The sequence below is a fragment of the Convolutriloba macropyga genome, chromosome 3, assembly GCF_964194025.1.
Source record: "Convolutriloba macropyga chromosome 3, txConMacr16.3, whole genome shotgun sequence".
Lineage (NCBI taxonomy): Eukaryota > Metazoa > Xenacoelomorpha > Acoela > Convolutidae > Convolutriloba > Convolutriloba macropyga.
In genome coordinates, this window is record NC_134470.1 from 42,293,714 (window position 1) to 42,316,606 (window position 22,893).

The following is a 22,893-nucleotide window of genomic DNA, read 5'->3' on the forward strand; positions in this document are numbered from 1 at the left end:
CCGACAACCTCCACAATTAAAGAGCCTGGAAAACCCGTAGTGACAGCCAGAAATAGTGATATCGCTAAATTCGGGACACAACTGGAGCGGCAAAATCCATTAAAAGCATACGCGCACCGTAGAGGACCAAGATCTGGGGAAAAATTGTTGGAGGAGATGATCCAAAGCCATATTAAAAAATACATGAAGAAGCAAAAAAGTGACAAGAAGATGAAGCACCGCAAACGTAACCCGGGCAGCGGGGTCTCCTCTTCAAAGTCTAACATCTCACGCGCGATGCGAGGGGGATTCCGAAAATCCCCAACTTTCTTGCTATTCGAAACCAGCATCAATAAGCGAGCGCTGTTTCGCATAGCGAACAACCTACAACTTCGTGCGCAACTACATCCGACGCAAAAAAACAGAAAGATTGTGGGATAGAAATCGTCGCAGCCCTTCCTATTACGGCTTCAAAAAAAATTCATCTCCTGATTCGGCGATCGCAGCACCTCCCAAACGTCCACGCAGAGCGGGTGACGTTGAGAATTACCAGCCTTCACCTGAGTCAATTGTTGATACGGTTCAACACATTGCAGACCAGCAGCCGGCCGAGATCAACATCTCTTCACGGATAGGAGAAGTTTCGCCACCCGCCCCGCGAGATCCATCACTTTTGGATATCGATACCCCGACGCTGGTACGCTCCATGACAGTGTTTGAAGCTGAAGGTCATGATTTGGACGAGTGGCAAGAATAGAAATTGAACTCTCATACAAACTGATTTAATTACAAACTTAAATTTAATTTAATAGTATCTATTTTCTAGCTATGATAACCAGTACATATATTGTTACTATTTATTTAACCGGGGACCAAGTATTAATTTGTAAATATTGTTATTATTTTATACATACGAAAATTGTTATTGTCACAATTTTCTTTGTCGATCCAAGGTGTATGTGATACCCAAGGATATAATCCTTTGTTAATTATTTGATGCAGTACATTTTTATACGATGCCTTTAAATTAGTTCAATTTTTTTTGCCCTTCATCATTTAGGTCATATTTGTTCATTTAGTATCTTATGATCAGTTCAAAACTTCCTTTCCTGGTTTCCCGCTTCGTGATCAGACATGTCTGATCACGCACTCTAGATTTGCTTATAAGCACTTCAGTTCATTCTTTAAGTTTTGCAATTCAATATCAGTTGAACAATTCTCTTTGTACTCCCGCTCCGCGAGTAAGCACGAACTACGCAAGTCAGGATTTCGCTCCGGGAATCGCAATTTAAGCAATAGTAAACGCACCCGCAACGCGAGTAGCTACTCTATTTTAATAGAGTACGACAGAGAGTATTAAATTTTTTCCCGTTGTTAAGTACGAAAAGTCAAACGGTCAGACCAAAAACCAATCAGACGAAAGTTCGGTAGTACAAATAAATTGCATAGGAAAGGCCAACAGGACTTCGTTTGAGAGCAATTAAATGCATCAAGTTCTAAACCACTGTTAAATATTTGGCCGAGATTTTGATACCCCAACAGGTTTTTGGTTGTTATTTATGCGTATAACGCGCACTTATGTCTTCTCATTCAGCGTACATTTGTATTCTAATCAGCAACAAAATTTTTGAGGTAAACTCCTGATTTTCAACTAATTCAGATTCACAAAACAATGGAGCAAATTGTAGGATGGCTAGGTTAGGGCCGCAAACTCAATATCTTTTATATAGAATGTTTGTTCACTTTCTTTTCGTAGCAAATATCTCAAAATTGGTTTCAAGTTCTGTTGCCTTCAGCTTCCGGCACCTGATTATCCATAACCCAGGGTTCTTTGAAAACTGAGGGCTTCCCAATATTGTGAACTAATCTTCAGTTATTTGGTATAAACTCACGTGAAGCAGCAAAACCTATATAAAACACGGATCTTTTCGACATTTCCGGGATCTTTTCTGACCAAATTTCCGGGATCTTTTTAACAATTGCCCTCTCCCCTTTGCAAAAAAGGGGGCTATTCTTGAATAGAATTTAAGCGACCAATTTATTAATCAAACATAGCCCGCAGATTGCCGGAAAATAGCCGTCGCTGACGCCCTTGATGCACATCGGGATTGAAACCGAAAAAAAAGATGAATTTTTTTTCATTGTCAAAAAAAGTTCTTATTCGGCGTGCAATTTCAGTTGGATTCTAAAACTATAGTTAATTCAGCTTCTAAACTGAAAGCTAATAAGCTTAATACCAATGTCAGTTAGCTAACACTCCAATGAACTTTGATAACTTAAATCTCAATGACTTAATGACCTGGCTTTATCGGTTTATCCCGCCTCTTTTGATTTTGCTCTTTTGACTTTGACCGCATTCATTATATTGCGTAATTCAATGCAAGAAAGAATTTAAAATACATTCAGTTGAAACAGTTAGTGAAGTAAGTCAGAAGTCAAACGTGAATATCGTGAATTATGTAAAACGAAAAACGTGATCAAAAGGTAAAGCGAACTAAGAAAAACATAGCAGGACAACTCCTGACGTACAACTCAAAAAATTTTTATTGGCTAAAGAAAAAAAAACCAGACCCAGAACGGACTATGGGTGAATTGGGAAAACCATTTCCGAAAAAACATCAAAAATTTTTTTAAAAAAAGCAGCAAATCAATGTCAAAATGCCACATGTGAACAAAAAACCGCTAGCGAGAAGGAGAATTTTGGTTCAAACAGAAAACTAGGCCTGAATGGACTGTGAATGGATATGGGAAACCATTTAGAAAACAATCCAATCCAAAAAAACAGCAAAAATCGAACTGAAATTGCCGCATGTGAACAAAAAACCACTAACGAGAAAGCAAATTTTTGTTAAAACACCATTTTCTCATTCTACTTTAAAATTAGAGACAAAAAACTTGCGCGCCGCAAAACCACTTGCTTTTTCGCTCCACTTCCTGTTTCGGCGTGACCAAAATCACTACTCCAATTTGACTTCAAAAATCAAAAAAACGGGTGAAAAATTCTTTGAACTTTAAAAAAGGAGAGCGCCTAAATAATAGCAATTTGAGAAGCTGACGGCGGCTATTAATCAGAGACGACTAATAACTTTCCACGAATGCGCATACTATGTTAAACTGAATAGAATAAAGTACGTTATGCTATGTTAATTAGCCCAATTGGAAGACAAAATTTCCCTCAGGCGGTTCGGTGGGCGCGCTTCGCCGCGATAGCCGACCCGCGATTTCCGGATTGCATCCCACAGTGCATGAGAGGCATGGCCGTGAACAGCGGCCCGCAATTTTGCCTAAACTGATATTCGGCTATCTAAACTGTAGGACGAGTAATATTGTTTTAAAGTATAGCACAAAAAGGTGGAGGAGATTCTCTACTAGGTACCCAAGGGGCAATTGTTGAAAAGATCCAATTTCCGGCCCTAACTAGATTTTCGTTCTTAGTTTTTTAAAAGAAAATTTTGGAAAAGAAATCAAGATCAAGAATGTGTAGGTTCCTAGATTGGACTGCAGTGTTATTTGCACAGTGAAAAAGGTTGCGAGAAAACGATCTAATGTAAATACCCGAGTCGAAAACAGAAGTTAATCTTGTAAGATCTTGCAAGATTCTTACATGACGTTGTTAAGTCTTACAAGATTCTTACAAGATCTTAAAAAATTAATTTGTAAGATCTCATGACAATTTTGTCTTATGCACTATAGCGCTTAAGATAAAATTGTCATAGCTTGACAAGAGGTCTTATTTGTTCAACGTCGATTTGGCTATAAAGATGAAACGTCGAGGAAGAAAAATGAACGAGAAAACGCAGATATTAATAGAGAGAGAAATAGTAGATGCCCAACTTGTAGAGCTTAACACCAGTTTGTGCAGTGGTTAGCACGGTAGGCTTGCAAGTAAGAGATTTCCAGTCCTGGTTTATTTTACTGTCGTTACACCTGCTTAGACCCCAAAATACATTGATACCACTTGTATAACACCCGCAGACCACATAAAGTGTTTCAGAACTTTTTCAATTCTCAGACACCGTGTTCGAAATTAATGTATTTTATCCTTAGGTTAAAACATCGGTCCACTAACATACTAATCAAAATGAATTGGGGTTCATTTATAATTATTAGTTAGCTATGTAGTCACGACTATAGTAAAAGATGGATCCAAAATCTAAAATCTGAAGCAGTGGACTATTATATGTCTGAAATACTTCATAATTAGAGCAACTCGATTCAAAATCAGCTTTTATTTATACATGAAGAGGTCTGAAGTGACCACAATTACTAAGCAGCAAACAATAAACTTCAATCCCGGGAAAATGAGGAAGACAGAGAGACAAACTAAATGATCAATTGGTTAGCACAGGTAGGTTAGTTTGTTGATAAAAGGTTATTAGAATTAATAACCAGCCAAGCTTTGATGATTATTAGAATTTAGCAGAATTGTGAGTTATTCTCTCGTAGTGCAGCTTCTTACTTTGGCTTGTTGGCATGCAAGCTAAAGCATCCACAAATGTTGGCACAATTTTCAACCTCATGCTGTCTATGTCTTTGTTGCTATCCTGCAGTTGTTGTGATATATCGTGTCGACAGCAAATCAGAATTAGGCTATCGGGTCGAAACAAAGTCAGCGTCTCCTGAAATTCAACGCAAAACATGACAAAAGCAGATTCGATTTAAAAACCGGATATTGTCTTAGTTTTAGATTTCTTGTATTTGCTTAGTGAATAAAATAGACCAAAGTCTACAAAAAACAATAGAAATAGTTTCAACACATGTTATTATGCGCTTCCACAACGGTCTGAAATGTTCTTTTTAAACATACAATTTTGCAATAAGCTGATTATTAAAGGACAACAGTTGTTTATTCTGCTTCGCATTTTTCAATGACATTTTTGATGGTTTTGAAAATATTTTTAATATGAAAAAATTTTCCCAATGAAGGAAACGCAAAAAATGTGCAAATCATTATGGTTAGTGAAGAACATAGAAAATGGGTTTTGATTCACATTTTGGAACCCAAAACAACTTTGGGAGTTTAATTTTTTTTCTGAAATGAACTGAGGAAAACTTTAGTTGTAGGGCAGTAGTGCGCAAAGTTCAATTGGTTGATATGGAATGAAAAGTGTTTATTTTTATGTTCATTTGATAGGTCAGGAAACCAGAAGATCCAAAAAACAGAAAGCTCGCTTGTCAACACACAATGCACTGGATAGAAATGTTATGGCAGAAAAGTTTACATACGTAAAAGATTGTTTGCTTAATAGGCAGAACTCATATGCTAAACAAACTAGTCAACTGTTATGGCTTAAGCGGCCAAAAAAGAAAAACGTACAATTGAGATAGGACAACAGCCTGATGATATATCCAAACAAATCTGTTATTCTTGGTTTTGAATCTGATCAATCAGTTCATCTTTTTTCAATTTGAGGGACTTTGAAAAATTCTATATATATATATATATATATATATATATATATATATATATATATATATATCGATTGTCAGTCTTTCAAGCAAAAACAAAACAGTTCCCTAAAGTCTATTAAACATTGTCGTTGATACAGCATTTGAAACAAAATGTTAAAACAGCAAAACTATCTCAAAACATCAGGGTGTCCTAACAGAAGCCGAGAAATGGCTCGAGAAAAACAAACTTACATTAAACACCGATGGAAAACAATAGAAATCAAAGCTGCAACGAAGTTTCAAACTCAATACTCTATGAAGGCAAAACCTCTGGAAAACATCAGTTGTAATGATAACTGTCTTGTTATAACAATAGATAAGAAGTTCAGTTTCATTGAGCACACTACACGTGTAGAAAAAAGTCGTCCAAATTAGCCAAATGCTTTATAAAAAAAACGAAAACTGTAAATTTGAAAACAGTTGATCAATGTTTTCAATGCATATTTGAACCAGAGGTACCAACAGGTCAGCAAAGCAATATTTCGATAAAATAATTCATAGAATCGTATAAAAATCTTTTTTCAAATCAAACTCCTTCAGCTTGCTCCTCGAACAGTAAGAAATTTTTTGAGCGACGGAATTTCATCTCTACAAAGATTTTAAGCCACTTATAAAATGTATAAGGGATGAGAAATTTACTAAACTACTAGCTAACCAAAAATAAAAAACCTGCCATACATCAACAGATCTCCTAAAACATTATAGTGAATATGGTCGGAAAAATATTAAAAATTTTTGCTTGTCTTCATTCCAACTTCGTTGATAAGCTTAAAGGATTGAGCAAGCAATAGCTTAACACTTTTGTGCAAAAAATTGGTCAACTATTTTCTTCTGAATGGTTACCACCTTACTAGAGTCATAAATTACTTTCCTGGTTGTCAAGGTTGTAAAAATAACTCAAATTAGTGTTTCTAATTTATTTTTTACTATACAGTTGTGGAAGATTTGACTGTTTATTTAAGATATTTGTTTTCCTTCTTTTGTTTTTTTGAAACTCTTGAAAACTAATCAAATCGGGTCCCAAATGATCTAATAGCGCTCTCTCTGGTGCCTCTCTGTGTTTTCCCCCTTACTTAAGTATATGAAATTAAATAATAGACAATAGTAAATAATGTTATTATAAAATATATTCATCAAAACCGAAAAATAAACAATATTATGAGGAGAAACCTTCTGTGCAAAAATGATAAAAGTTGGTAAAAATCCACATTTCAAAGTGTAATATGTTATAAAAATATATGTAACGTAGAAATGCTATCGTTTATCAATTTTGTTTTTTTTTTCATTAAAAAATAAGTACGCCCGAAAAAGCGAACGAATGTTTAGTGGAACCACCGTTATGACAAGGTTCCGCATCTCCTTTTCATTTTGTTCAAAACTTAGAAGCACGACTGCTTAACGGAACTGCATTTTTTGATAAGAACAACATGATTATGAAACAGAAAAAAATTTGCCGTAAATTTGACACTGTTTTTTGCTTTAGATGCCAAAGAAAGCAACCAAACACTTATATTGTTCTTATTTTCTGCTAAGAGTTTTGAAAAGGTTATTAGATGTAGATTAGTTTAAGTTTAACTTTAAAGGCACTAGCACTGTTAAATAAATGATTAACCACATCTAAACAAATTTATGAACATTTAAGCAGTCTTTGACGAGGGAAACAACAATGGTTCTTTGAAATAAACCCCCACGGAAAAAAAAACAGAAAACTTTAAATAGGAAACAAACCCCGAGAAAATATACACCCGCGGAAATAAATCCGCACTTTAAATTTGAATTTTGGTCGTGATAATTTGTTTGGTTGTGATAGGTTCATATCAAGTCCCACGGGCCGCTAAGGCCCGGCCATGGCCCCGCGAAGCATAGCCAGACGTGCCAAATGCGCAGCTCATTAAGAGTCAAGTGGGGGTTTCTTTCCACGTGGGTTTATTCCCTATCTAAAAACAAGTTGGTTTTTATCACTGGGTTGTTTTTCCGAAACCGAACAACAAAAAATTTAAACTGTATTAAAAACATAAAGATTTTTCAATGATAAATGAGCTGGAGAATTAATCAAGTATACATACAGCTGACCAAAATTGAGGGCTTAATTGTAGATTGTTCTTAGAGGTCCTACTCATAATCTGAAAGTCATTGAAAAAAGAAAATTGCCGATATTATCCTATCTTACGATCACCTTGAAAAAGAGGGAAAATGTTTATTCAAAATAGGTAGAGTATGTTTTGGAGACGGTTGCCGTTGCTTAGAAAATTTGTTCGATAACTTTCGTTTGAAGCTCTGCTTCAGGAGATCATAAATACGTCTTGGACAAATCCAGCTTGAGAAACCAGTTACACGCTTTAATTCTGTATCCTTAAAAAGGCCAAAAACGATTATGAAAAAGAATTATCCCATATACACTATATAACTACATTTATAAATTTTCTTGCATAATAACTTTTGTCTAATCTATTGCAAAAACTGTTGGAAAGCTCTTCTGCGATGATGCATCATATTTCAAGAGTCGTGCAGTAGTCTTAGGTGTTAACTGTCCCAGTTTGACGGAGGAAGATGTTATTTGACGAAGTGAGTCGTTATGAATATAATTACTGCGTGCAGGACTCACGTTTTAGCATCGCTATAGACATGGTATCAGCAAATATTCCATTAGAAAACTAGAAAATTATAAGCCGATGTCTTCGGGTATGCCACGCAGAGAAGCGAATAAAACATAACCGACTAACGTCGGGCGAATTCCTCTCAAACGACGGGCGAGCGGTTTACTTTGTCAGTATTTAGCTAGGTTTTGATGAGGCTATTTTTAGCTTGATTGAAGGGGCGTGAGGAAAGCTTGATTGAAGGGGCGGGGGTGCATCGGTGAAAGGGGGGAGGATGGGGGCAACAGTGGGGGAAAGCAACGGTGGGGGATCTTTGTCTGCACGGTGGGGGGATCTTTGGGGCCCTTACGGCCTGAACGATGTGCAGGGGTGTGGATTGGGGGGATTGAGTGAGGGGGAGTGGCTGATGTGGGGGTTGTTGGGGGGTGTTGTTGGGGGGTTTGGAGACTTATACCCTTCACACCATGATTATAAGTCTCCAAAACAGTTTCTGTGAATCGCATTTTTTGAAACTAGTGAGCTGAAGGGCTCTAAGAGCACTTAATGCCCTCTGGAGGCTACCTGTTTGCCCCGTGTTTGAGGACGAAAAGTCAAATGGGGCAGACGAAAAATCGGTCAAGCAAAAAATTGCATGAAAAATTTAGCAACAGGACTAATAAAATCGTCACAAACTTCGTTTGAGAGCAACTAACAAGTCAATATTATGACAAGTTAGGCCATTAACAATGGTTCGACTATAGAGTAGTAAAATGGAAAAAAACTGGAGATAATTTTATGCCACGATCATCCATTTGAACAAAACTTCTATCGTTATAGCCCTTTTGATACCAGTAAAGCAAAGAAGAGCGCCAATTATGTCACACATAAGTTGAAACTTAAAACCTTTAATCCCCGCGTCGAAATTACCCCCTGATAACACCCAAACTGATTTAAGAGTAGGGGGTAATTGTGTCAGGGGGATAAACTATGTATAATTGGGGGGGTGTGATGGAGGGTAATGGGACGTAGTGGAGGGAAATCTGGATTTTACCTCCCAAAAATTACCACCCAAGAAAGATGTAAGATTAGGGGTGTGATTTTAGGGGGTAAAACGACGTAATTATATGGGTTAGTGGTGGTTAATGGGGGGGGGGTAATCGGAGTAATGAGGGGAAGTTGCATATTTTACCCCCATAAATACTCCCCGAAAAGATGTAAGACTAGGGGTAATTCCAGGGGGGTAAAACGATTTAAGATAAGGGGGTAATGGGGAGTAAAGGAGGTTGTGGAGAGTGAGGGGGTTACATGTTTAAATCATAAACATGAGATGACTAGTATTGGGCAAGCATCGGCGCTCTGAGGGCTAAGGCGAACTGGCTCAGAGGACAGAGGTTGTGGGTTCAAGGCTGTCACTCTGCGACTATGGAGGTTAAACGACGTAAGAGAAGGACTACCAAGGGTGGCAAAACTTTGCAAGAGTAGCGTTTAATGGTGAGCAAAACTATGCAAGAGTAGGGGGTAATGGGTGGTGAAATGAGGCAAGAGTGAGGGGTATTGGACCCCTTACTACCCTACACTTGCATCGTTCCCCCCATTGCCCCCCTACTCTTGCGTCGTTTTACACCACATCACCTCAATTCTTGCTTCATTCCCCCCTCCTCATTACCCTCTACTCTAGCATCGAATTACCCCCCCCCCCCCCGTACACCCAAAATGATGTAAGAAATTAGAGGGGAATTGGCCAAGAAACTCCTGATTACCCCTTTAATCTTACATTTTACTGAGGGCAAAAATTCGACAGTGGTTGCAAGACAGGTCATGTTGTCCGAAAGTACCTTATTCAACACAACCAACAATAATCAAACGGATTCTTGCTCCAACAGTAGTCGAATAGAATTTTATTGGCTGCAGAAATAGAATAGATCAAAAATTTAATGAGAAGAAGCTGCTTCCTTTGCCCAATGCAGGTTATTATTTTCCATCGGAACGTTTCCATCGGAACGTTAGTTGTACTCTCGGCAATATTTCTTCATAGAGACAAAAAATTAAAACACTCAAGGGATGTAAGTGTGAAGATTGAAAACAGATTGCACGATGGGTCAGTAGAAAATTTCACCTACCAGTTTAAACAGACAATTTAATCACACAAGATGCACTAAACCCTCAAACAAAAAATTGGCAATCATCAAGAAGTTAACGAGTAGGATAATATTTGATCGTTTGCTAAAATGTTATGATAGTGAAATGTTAAGGGGTTGTAGCGTTTCTTGTGGATAAACGTTCAGTTAAAGTGCTCATTTATCGATGTTCTTCAAGAAAAGCTCCCAATGCATACACTTCCTTATCACGGAACGTTGAACTTAAATAAGTCACCGCCACTAGAGAAACTGAATGTTACCAGCGTCATGATAAAGAAACAGGCAAAAATTTTTGATAGCTGAGAAACATCGGGATTGAATACTAAAAATTTGTTTGATACACTCATTAGTTTTCGATGCGAGAGGTCAAAACGAAGTTGCCTCGGACAAAAATCCACGGGTCTAACAAATAGGCAGTGGAGAGAAATTGAGAAGCTTACTGGGAAAGGAATCGAAGGGTCTGTACCTGTGAACGTGCACTTACTATTTGCATAAAAATAAATAAAGGTTTTGGACTGCAGTTACTTGACGCACAAAAAGCTTTCGGTTCAATCAACTGCAATGTTGCTCTTTTAGACGCCAGAAAACACTGGCCACAAACTTCCACGTTTTTATACAACAACTACTAAGAAATATCTAAGCAAGTGCTCAGCAACACAGATGCTATCATGTACAGTGAGGAAGGCACAACTTAAGAGGATCCACTTTCCATATTGTTTTATGGTGTTGCCTTGATAAAAATTTACGTAGTAAGAAAACACACATTCACAGTCTCAGATATTTCAGATGACGCTGCTGCTTTCACTAATGTTGAAAACCGAAAGAAATGGCTTGAAAAAATAATCGAAATTGGCCAAATTTCCGCTATTCATTAGAGCCTAGAAAGAGTTACCTCATTGTCAACCAAAAAAACTTAGGGGAAGGTCAACACTGTTCTGATAATTTTGGTTAAAAACTTGCTATATAAAAACGGTACATAGGGGCTTTATTGGCCGCCATAACAGTTTGGAAGACTTTTTAAAACAAAGTATTGAGAACCCGCAAGAAACCGTTCACGTTTTGTTTAAAGCTCCTGACTAACGTTCACTTGTGAAGCTTTTCCAGCTTTCACAAAACAAAATCAACCAGAATGGAATTTTTTAATGATTGTTCCACCAGGTTTTTGAAAAATTCTTACATCCCTTAGAGAACACAATAAGAATCACATTCCTATCAGCTGTCACAAATGTCGGTAATATGCATGAAAAGATGCGTAAGATGTTTAGTTTATCACCAAAAAACGGTGGTGGTGGTTTGAGAATAAAAAACCCCGCTTCTACAGCCAAAGAATAATTCGATGTTTCCAAAGAGTCACCAAATTCGATAGTAAAGTCAGTTGTGAAAGCAATTGCGAAAAACCTTGAGGAACAGAAATCATACGTCCTTAGGAAAAGCCAAAAACTTTATGCGAAAAATGAAAGAAGATCGATATCAGCTACAACTTGAACGGTCAGAACAGTAAAAAAAATCTAAGACAAAGCGGATGGAAAGAAACTTCAAATGTGGTAATTGAAAAAAGCTGACAGCAAACATTTTTGAAAAAAAAAATTTGTCCGTCAAAATACGCGTATTTTGACGCCGTGGCACGCTATGAGCTCCGAAGAGAAACAAATGTGATGGTTGAGGCGAGAATTCACAATGCACTCATCTTAAAAAGGTGGCCTTTATACGCCAAGGCATAATGAAATATAAGATGTGCTAGGGAAACTGGCTAGCACGGCGTGGCTGTACATCAGAAAGAACCATTCATCAGAAAACACTCATAGAATAAGCCAGCTCTAAGAGTCGATCTATTAGTCAGGCAAGTATGGAGTCCTCAAAAAATTGCCTCGTTTGATATCCGTGTCGCTTAAACTGAAGTAAAATCCTAATGAGAAAGAAACCCGGAAGACTTATTAAGAAGCAGCACTTTTGATTAGCGCAAAAAAATTTTGAAGCTCTTCAGTAGAAACATATCTCATTTACTCCATTTGTGATCAGCGTTGGCGGCCTGATGGCCCGAGAAAGCACAATTTCATTGAAAAGACTAAAGGATAGATTGTCGTCAAATCGGGAAAAAAGTTAAGAGCGTTAGGCCACAGTTAAGAGCTGGATCAACACAAAACTTTGTTTTGCCATCCTGAGAGCATCAAACCTTTGTAAATGATGTACGAGACGAGATGCTAAACGCAATAATCCCATTTCGAAGTTCCCGCATTCTTGAAGAATGATTAGTAATTTCACCAGAAGCTACCCTGATCCTTTACCACCCAACAAGAGGAGAATAGCGCCCGACATTCATATTAGATCGCCCAAAAAGTGGGGAGATCTTTGGAAGCCGAATAAATTGAGTGATAATCTCGCAGAATGATTGCTTCAACTTTGGAACTGAACTATTATGTCGGCCAATGAGAGAGGGCTTTATTTATTAATTGATTCTTCTCGACTCAGTCAATGAGAGGGAAGTCGAACTTAAAAAGTTGACAAAAAGTGGAAAACAGTTCGTGAAAATAACGAACAGGTGAGGGGCCGAGCTAAGTTAATGGATTTTAGACTTAAATTTGAACCATTTCAGCAATTAACAAAGTAATAAAAATATTTCACATAAAAAAAAATATTGAAGTAACCCGAAACGCTTTTTTTTTCATTGGATGCTGCGGCAGTACGCTAAGTTTTGATCGGATCCAACAATAATCAAATGGATCTTTGCTCCAACAGTCGACGAATAGAATTTTATTGGCTGCAGAAATAGAAAAGATCAAAAATTTAATCAGAAGAAGCTGCTTCCCTTTGCCCAATGCAGGATATTATTTTCCATCGAAACGTTTCCATCGGAACGTTAGTTGTACTCTCGGCAATATTTCTTCATAGAGACAAAAAATTAAAACACTCAAGAGATGTTAGTGTGAAGATTGAAAACAGATTGCACGATGGGTCAGTAGAAAATTTCACCTACCAGTTTAAACAGACAATTTAATCACACAAGATGCACCAAACCCTCAAACAAACAATTGGCAATCATGAAGAAGTTAACGAGTCGAATAATATTTGGTCGTTTGCTAAAATGTTATGATAGTGAAATGTTAAGGGGCTGTAGCGTTTCTTGTGGATAAACGTTCAGTTAAAGTGCTCATTTATCGATGTTCTTCAAGAAAAGCACCCAATGCATACACTTCCTTATCACGGAACGTTGAATTTGAATAAGTCACCGCCACTAGAGAAACTAAATGTTACCAGCGTCACGATAAAGAAACAGGCAAAAATTTTTGATAGCTGAGAAACATCGGGATTGAATACTAAAAATTTGTTTGATACTCTCATTGGTTTTCGATGCGAGAGGTCAAAACGAAGTTGCCTCGGACAAAAATCCACGGGTCTAACAAATAGGCAGTGGAGAGAAATTGAGAAGCTTACTGGGAAAGGAATCGAAGGGTCTGTACCTGTGAACGTGCACTTACTATTTGCAGAAAAATAAATAAAGGTTTTGGACTGCAGTTACTTGACGCACAAAAGGCTTTCGGTTCAATCAATTGCAATGTTGCTCTTTTAGACGCCAGAAAACACTGGTCACAAACCTCCACCTTTTTATACAACAATTACTAAGAAATATCTAAGCAAGTGCTCAGCAACACAGATGCTATCATGTACAGTGAGGAAGGCACAACCTAAGAGGATCCACTTTCCATATTGTTTTATGGTGTTGCCTTGATAAAAATTTACGTAGTAAGAAAACACACATTCACAGTCTCAGATATTTCAGATGAGGCTGCTGCTTTCACTAATGTTGAAAACCTAAAGAAATGGCTTGTAAAAATAATCGAAATTGGCCAAGTTTTTGCTATTCTTTAGAGCCTAGAAAGAGTTACCTCATTGTCAACCAAAACAACTTTGCGGAAGGTCAACACTGTTCTGATAATTTTGGTTAAAAACTTGCTAAATAAAAACGGTACATAGGTTCTTTATTGGCCGTCATAACAGTTTGGAAGACTTTTTTCAACAAAGTATTGAGAACTGGCAAGAAACCGTTCACGTTTTGTTTAAAGCTCCTGACTAACGTTGACTCGTGAAGCTTTTCCACTTTTCACAAAACCAACCCAAACAGAATGGAATTTTTTGATGATAGTTCCACCAGGTTTTTGAAAAATTCTTACATCCCTTAGAGAACACATTAAGAATCACATTCCTATCAGCTGTCACAAATGTCGTAATATGCATGACAAGATGCGTAAGATGTTTAGTTTATCGCCAAAAAACGGTGTTTTGAGAATAAGAAACCCCGCTTCTACAGCCAAAGAATAATTCAATGTTTCCAAAGAGTCATCAAATTCGATAGTAAAGTCAGTTGTGAAAGCAATTGCGGAAAACACTGAGGAACAGAAATCATACGTTCTTAGCAAAAGCCAAAAACTTTATGCGAAAAAGGAAAGAAGATCGATATTAGCTACAGCTTGAACGGTCAGAACAGTAAAAAAAAATCTAAGACAAAGCGGATGGAAAGAAACTTCAAATGTGGTAACTGATAAAAGCTGACAGCAAACATTTTTGAAAAAGAAATTTTTTCCGTCAAAATACAAGTATTTTGACGCCGTGGCACGCTATGAGCTCCGAATAGAAACAAACGTGATGGTTGAGGAGAGAATTCAGCATGCACTCATCTTTAAAAGGTGGCCTTTATACGCCAAGGCATAATGAAATATAAGATGTGTTATGGAAACTGGCTAGCACGGTGTACACCAGAAAGAACCATTCATCAGAAAACACTCATAGAATAAGCCAGCTCTAAGAGTCGATCTATTAGTCAGGCAAGTATGGAGTCCTCAAAAAATTGCCTCGTTTGATATCCGTGTCGCTTAAACTGAAGTAAAATCCTAATGAGAAAGAAACCCGGAAGACTTATTAAGAAGCAGCACTTTTGATTAGCGCAAAAAAATTTTGAAGCTCTTCAGTAGAAACATATCTCATTTACTCCATTTGTGATCAGCGTTGGCGGCCTGATGGCCCGAGAAAGCACAATTTCATTGAAAAGACTAAAGGATAGATTGTCGTCAAATCGGGAAAAAAGTTAAGAGCGTTAGGCCACAGTTAAGAGCTGGATCAACACAAAACTTTGTTTTGCCATCCTGAGAGCATCAAACCTTGGTAAATGATGTACGAGATGCTAAACGCAGTAATCCCATTTCGAAGTTCGCGCATTCTTGAAGAATAATTAGTAATTTCACCAGAAGCTACCCTGATCCTTTACCGCCCAACAAGAGGAGAATAGCGCCCGACATTCATATTAGATCGCCCAAAAAGTGGGGAGATCTTTGGAAGCCGAATAAATTGAGTGATAATCTCGCTGAATGATTGCTTCAACTTTGGAACTGAACTATTATGTCGGCCAATGAGAGAAGGCTTTATTTATTAATTGATTCTTCTCGACTCAGTCAATGAGAGGGAAGTTGAACTTAAAAAGTTGACAAAAAGTGGAAAACAGTTGGTGAAAATAACGAACAGGTGAGGGGCCGAGCCAAGTTAATGGATTTTAGACTTAAATTTGAACCATTTCAGCAATTAACAAAGTAATAAAAATCTTTCACATTAAAAAAATATTGAAATAATCCGAAACGCTTTTTTTTCATTGGATGCTGCGGCAGTACGCTAAGTTTTGATCGGATCAGAACGCTAAGTTTTGGTCATCAGATGCTAAGAAAAAAAATGTAAGCAAAACAGCCCGAAACTTTTCGATTTTTGCAAAAATGAAGACAAGCGTTATACATCAGTGGAAAACCGCACAATTAAGATTCGACAATCGAGAGCATGTGAAATGGTGCGACTCAGATCCGAAGAAATTTTTAATAATTTTTGACGTTCTTTCGCCTCATTATAATTTAGTCAAGCTAAATGTTCCACAAAAGCAATTGAAAATAGTAACCGAGGAAATTGTGACATGAAGTCCTTAAAAAACAGATGAAACAAAATCTTCATCTCGTGTTCAATATCCGGAAACGCAAATTTCAATAAATTTGGCGTTTTGTGGAAGCAAAGTTATTTTGAGTATGTAGTTAGCTTAAACATTAATGCCTAAATAATCCACATTTATCATCGGAAGGGACATTCTTGAAGTAAACCAATTAGGTTTTTTTTCAATCAGGTAATTGGATACGTTATTTATGGTAGAAAAAGTAATTGTAGGCGGATTTGAACTTTTTTAGCCCGGTATCACTTGTTTGCACATAGACTTAAAACTATGATCTTAAGACAGATAGTCATGAAAAAGTCCAACAAAATCGAGAATGTGAATACTCAATTATTCGCCGCGTAATGTGGCGGCCATTTTTGTAGACCTAAGCGAAATAAAATGTTCCTATGTCAGAAGCTTGACACTTTAAAGTTTTACTTGTTTTAAATAACAGCTCAAGCATCTCAGCTATCTTTCTCAGAGAAAAAAAAACAGAATTGAGGTAATAATATGGTAAAAAAAATAGACAGCAGATTGCCGGAGTAGCAGCCAAAAAGACTTGCGTGCCGTATAATATAGATAGAAACAGATGCACATTAAGTTGAAAAAGTAATTGGCGCCGCTTAAAAAGCTATCTGAAAAACGTTTACCGACAAATTAATAAAATCTGCTAATAGTCATTGCGCAGAAGCCTTTTTGTTAGTAACCATGATAACACATGATTTCCTTTGATCTTAAACTAGTTAAAATTCAACATAAATTTTAAATTGAAAAAGTTATTATTTTTATGGAGGTAAGTCACGTATGATCGAGTTCAAATCACTCAATTGAATTAAAAACTTCGGTCAAGGTCAAAGAGAGTGAGAAATATCGTCGAGCGCGGAAACGCCAATAGTGAGACGAAGAAATCATTCAGAAAATGTGACTTTTACAGTTTTAATAAATGAACAAATGTGAAACAAAGCATTGCCGGTAGAATACCGGAAACGACTCGAAGCGTCGTGTTTTATAATCTCTAACCTAACCTTACCGAAATCAGAACATCAAAATAGATAAGAGAAAAAAACAAAAGTAGCCCCACAAACCACATTAAAGTGTTTTAAAAATGTCGACAATTTTTTTGGTGCAGGGGGAGCTAGGTGGGTTGGGTGGGTAGATAGGTCGGGGAGGTGGGTAGTGCTGGGGTAGTTGGGGGTAGCTAGGTGAAGGGAGGGGCTAGGGGTAGGTGGGAGGTAAGTTGGAGGGGTGCGGGTGCGGTGGGGGGGGGTATGTAGATTTTGGGGGGGGGGGGGTAGATAGGTGGTGGGGGGTTTGTGTGGTTTAGTTTAGATAATTAGGGGTGAATTATATAGGAACAAAAAATCTCAAAATGACCTCTTCACCTTGAACATTACCAGCAGTTCCTAATTACTATACATTACAAACGAAGCTACTGTTAAAGTCCAATGTTCAAAAACAGAAGTCAACAATCAAAAACGGAGGTAAATGCTCGAACGGAAAGAAGTCAAAATTCAAGTCATGAACAAACTTGCTTTCTGCTAAGAAAACCTGTAGAATCTCATAACTGCTCTTCGAGTCGTAAAAACCTGTAGAATCTCAATACTCCTCTTCGAGTCGTAAAAAGGGCGTCAGATGACAAAAAAAACATAGAAGTCTTGAAACACATTTAATGGACCTAAATGAATTGAGGGCCTAGCAATGAGTGTGAACATCCGAATAGAGTCTGAAAGAGAACGAATTTTTGACCTAGCTGTTGTAGGCAAAAAGTAGCTAATACTTTGTCAAATTCGGCGCTCAAAACCTCAATATAGTGCTTCATAAATTGTTTTTCAACCTACTCAAGGACTTCAAATGAATTGAGGGCTTAGAGGGGAGTGTTAACATCCAAATATAGTCTAAAAGTGAAAAATTTTTGACTTAGCTGGTCTACGAAAAAAGTAGTTGAAACGTCAAATTTCGCGCTAAAAAACTCAAGTACTTATTCAATTGAATTGAGGGCCTAGGGAGGAGTGTGAACTTCCGGGTAGTTTTTGCGCCGGGTACTTTTCGAAAAATCAGCGTATTTCAGCGCATTTTTTACATAATTTTCGGAAAATTTCTCCACCCGGGCAATACAATCCATACCTTTGGATTGTAAAAGAACCACAAACACCGCAATATAACTCCTCTCAGCCTGCAGCTTCGCAGCTATGAGAAACCATTTAATGGTTCAAAAAAGTGGGCTCATGATTTGATACAGGTGGTCAATGAGGCCGAATTAGTCAAACTATGAATTGAATTACTACATCTGACATTGTAGGCTTTGTGACTCGAACTATCGGGGTTATTATCCGAATTAGTGGGCTTATGATTCAAAATATCGCGCAAGTCCCGGCGGTGCAAATAACTTCTGAAAAAGTAGAGGGTACACCTTAGACAATAATTGTCGAACAATATTTCGGTCACCTCACCCCGGGAAGAACCCCAGTTGAGAGGTCGACTTATGAAAAAACCGTGGTCGACCGATATCGGGTATGAAAAGACAGTGCTAGACCGATGATGGATATGATCAGACTTTAGGTCGATCTTAAATCGAACCTTAACTCCAAAGAGTGGAGAACTATGTACAGTAGAGTTAAAAAATACGAACTTGAAACACTTTGATGCCAATGAAGTCAAAGTAGGCTACATGGTTGATGTCCAATATGAAGAACAGTTCATCATCCTCATCTTCTATCATTTCCTCTCTCCGACAACTTGTCACAATGTCCAACGAAACTGTGACGTCATTTCCGTTTTGGTCCGCCGATTTGATTTCTCCGTCTTGTTCGTGACTCGAATGTCCATTTCCGTTAGGAATGAGTTCCATTGAGCCCTCGTCGGAAAGCTTATCATAGGCTTTTGGGCTTTTCGTGCCCAGCTTCGAACAGAGTCCAAACTTCTTGCCTGTTTTACTATCCACTTTGGGGCCCTTGGTTTTACTTCTGGACGAGTTCTCCGATGACGAAAACAATAAGCTCGGGTAATTTTTCTTCGTGTATGACGTAATAGCAGTAGTTACGTATTCGACTGTAATTGAGTTAACTGGACCTGTCACACGTAAGGCGCAGAATGAAGCCATATTAGCGGTGGAATGTAATATTCCGTTACAGTTGAGAGCTGTACTGGTGTTTGGTTCCTGAGAGAAGTTGATGTCTGCGGGCAGTTGCTCTTTTTCGACTAAGAGATCATCAGCAGAGTGAGCGTTGTGCAGCAGAGAAACTGTAGCTTGGTTTTGTAGGTATAGATGGCGAAAGATTGAAGCACCAAAGCCAACGAGTAAACCTAAATTATTTGTTAAAATCATTAACCATAACCGACTAAGGTCGGGCCAATTGCTCTCAAACGACCGGCGAGCGGTTTGCGTCGGTATTATCCAGCTGGGGCTTAGGGATGCAATTATTGGGGGAGGAGGGGTGAGATGAGAGGGGATCAAGTGTTTGAGGGAGGGGGTTAGAATTGGGAGGACGGGGGAGCGCGTTGAGGAGGACCCGGGTCGAGGTTTGGCAGTGAATTTTCGTAAGAAATGTGGTGAAATGCGGAGAAAACATTTTTTTCGCCGCGTATTTCTGACATCTTTTTGCGGTGAATCGCGGTGAATTGTTTATTTTCACCGTATTCAACGGAACGCATACACGGGTGCGAACCTCCTGGATGTTTACAACTTCTTACTCCACTGCGCAATCCGTCACTGACTTCGATGATATCTCTTGTGAATTAAACTAGATGTAACAAACGTTATGGTGAACGAATGCGGTGAATTTTTGTAAGAAATGCGGTGCATTTCGCGCAAAATTCTTGTAAGAAATGCGGTGAATTATTGTTTTTTACCGCATTCACCTCATTTCTTACAATAATTCGCCCAAATCCGCGACTCGGAGAATAAGTAAGCGGGGCGGGGGTGGTGACAAAAGGGGCTCAATGCGTGACACAGTCAAACTTTTAAGACCAAGAACCGCCCTGCCCTTCACACCATAAAATGGTCTCCTAAAAACAATTTCGGCGAATTGCACTCTTAGAGACTAGTAGGGCAAAGGCTCTAAAAGAGCTGCTCGGCCACTTATTGCACTGCGGGCCTTAGCTGTTTATCCTGTTTTCGAAGACAAAAGGTTAAAAGAGTCAGAAGAAAAATCGGTATCGGTAAGCGAAAAATCACATAAGAGCACAGGACTAATATAATTGCTACAAACTTCGTTTCAGAGTAATTCATAACGGTTTTCTTTTGCGTTTTATCAATCAGTGAAAAACAAAACAAAATTTGCAGTTTTCAGTATCACAGCAACCCTTGATCGATTAATTTAATAAATAGAGCCGAATTGAGCGGATGCGAGCCAATGTTTAGTTATCTAAGGTGAAAATGGAGAAAACAGCTCACCAGAAATCTTTTAATCGCTAAAAAAAAATAATTGTGAGGTTTTTAATAAAATTCTTATCTATCGAGTGACCCTTGTTTTTTTCTGTCTATTCCCTCTACAAAAATATGATCGGAAAGAAGTATAGTTTTGTTGCCACCGAACTTTGGTGGACCCAAATTGGACTCTCTCCACAGCCCTAAGGTATGTATAGCTACGGCTACACATTTTTGCGCGCGAAGAAGACTTACCTAAAGTTAACAGAATAACGGACTCCGAAAAACACTGAAAAAGAACTTCTATCTTAACGATGAAATCTACCATGTTCTATTCTTAATATTAAAGCCTCAATATGATCTGTTGAAGCGCGTAATGTTTTCTGAGAGTTATTGAGCTTGAGTTGGTGATTTTCGGTCATCAAAGGTTTTCTGAATTTCTCTACCAAAGGCTTGCCAATTCTTTTTTGTTTCCAGTGGCACATGAGAATATTAATGTTGTGCGGGGCTAAACATTGCTGTTTAGATCATAGCATTGCATTTCAAAATCAACGCTTTGTGGAAAAAGTGAATCGATTTATTCCGGTCCTGCTGCCATGACTGTAATTGCTGTTACAGCGTTTACAAAGTCTTCTGTGGTATATTCTGGGTCTGTCCCATCAATTGGTCTGAACGATTGTTGCCCCGGAACCGAGCAGCCTGAATAAATGTAGATAGTTTGCTTATTTCTTCTCATTTTCTGAGAGGGTTTTGGTGTTGAAGCTGCCTGTAATCAGTATGGCGTTGGAGCATTTGTGATAGCCTGATTATTTTGCCAATTTAGATGTCTACCAAGAGATAAAATCTGTTGAGCAGTAATTTGCATTGCTTGCTTTTTTGTGTTTCAAGAGGTTGTTGTATTGTGTATATTATAACTGGTTGAGAATTAAAATTAACTCAGTTATGCTTTTATAGTCTCAGGAAATGAGTTCTGTTTAATCGTTTTTCGTTGTCTCTCCTAGAGATAGATTGTTTTTTTGTGTGATGAGAACAATGTACCATAACCCAAAAGGAAAGAATTCAAATTGGTAGCTGCCGAGACATTATATATTGTATCCATGGATCAGGTGTGTACAATTGATTCTCCATTTTTGGTTTTGTGGAGCTATTTTTAGAGACGTGTTCTGTCCGGTGATATTATCTACTGTAAGCGGGTGGTTTTCGGCGTTATGGTTGTTAACTGTTATTTCGTTTATTCCAAGAACCATCAACAAGGAAGAAGAGAGGGAGCCAAACAAGTTTGTTAATTGTCAATATTAGTAAATTTTAGACAACCTTTGGAAATTAACTGTTAATGTGAGAAAAGAAAATGCAAATAAAATTAACTAAAATACAATGAGTGATGATTTTTCAATTAGTATCTGAAATCAAAAGTTAAAATAAATCATTATTCTCAATTACCATTCTAAGAGCATAATAGCTTCTGGAATTTTTATTTTTGTCTTTTTGATGTGTTCTAATTTCACTAAAGAATTTACTTTGTTTCAGGTGCTGCATAAGAATAGGCGGGAAGGTGATGATGGTTCTAGTTGGAGTGGGATTGAGAAAAATGCGCTAAAAACTGAAAGGATACTCTTTTTTTGAGAAATTAGATCAGATCAATACAAGCCTCAGATATTGCCTCAGGGTTATGGAAGATCTAACCATTTTCTCAAGAGAATGTCAAAAACATGATGAAAATGGCGAAAGACATGAAGAATCTATGTACTAGAGTGCTAAATCTAGAGTAAATTTATACTTTTGCAAAATGTACAAATTTTTGGTAGGCTTATCTTAATTGTCTTATGACAGTTTCCTTTCAAAGTGAAACATAACCGACTAAACGTCGGAAGAATTGCTTTCCAACGACTAGTGGGAGCTCTAATCAATTGCAGCCTGCTTCAGTCGGGGGGAGAGAAGGAGGGGGAGTCTAAATGGGACTAAGAAGTTCATTAGTGGGCTTCAAATAACCACATTAGAGGTTAACATATACCACTATTAAGATTTAAGTAAAAAATGACACCAGTTTCAGCGCACTTTTCATTTGACTTTTAGCATTAAATTGCCGCCAATTGCGTTCAACTGTTTGAAATTGTGATTGAGAGAGAATTTTAGATCACTCGAATTGCAAAAAGTCAAGGGCGTAAAAGTCACTCGAAAAGTCAAAATTGTCAAGCAAAAATTTTGCATATAAAAGAAACACACGTTTACAATAATTGCTATGAACTTCGTTCAAGAGTAATTAAAAAAAAATTGTGAAATGCCTCAACAGCTGAATGTAACTACTTTTCACACTTATTTGATGCTAGTTCTCATTTTAGTTCTTTTAATTCCTTTCTGGAAACCACTTTCAAAAAATTTAAGCGTTTTCTCCATTGAACGTAAAAATTGGCGCCGGAAAGAGCC

The 22,893-nt window shown here is 37.8% G+C and overlaps 1 protein-coding gene across 7 annotated transcripts in view; it reads right to left on the minus strand.

Annotated features, from left to right (window-relative positions):
• Window positions 1-22,893, minus strand: part of LOC142336213 (uncharacterized) — an 87,894-nt gene that overhangs the window by 19,393 nt on the left and 45,608 nt on the right. For all 7 annotated transcript variants that reach the window (XM_075384878.1, XM_075384876.1, XM_075384875.1 and 4 more), the window contains exons 4-5: window positions 18,733-19,406; window positions 4,439-4,598 (exon numbers count right to left, since the gene is read on the minus strand). In XM_075384878.1, the coding sequence (XP_075240993.1) occupies window positions 4,439-4,598; window positions 18,733-19,406 (834 nt within the window). The remainder of the gene's footprint in view (window positions 1-4,438; window positions 4,599-18,732; window positions 19,407-22,893) is intronic.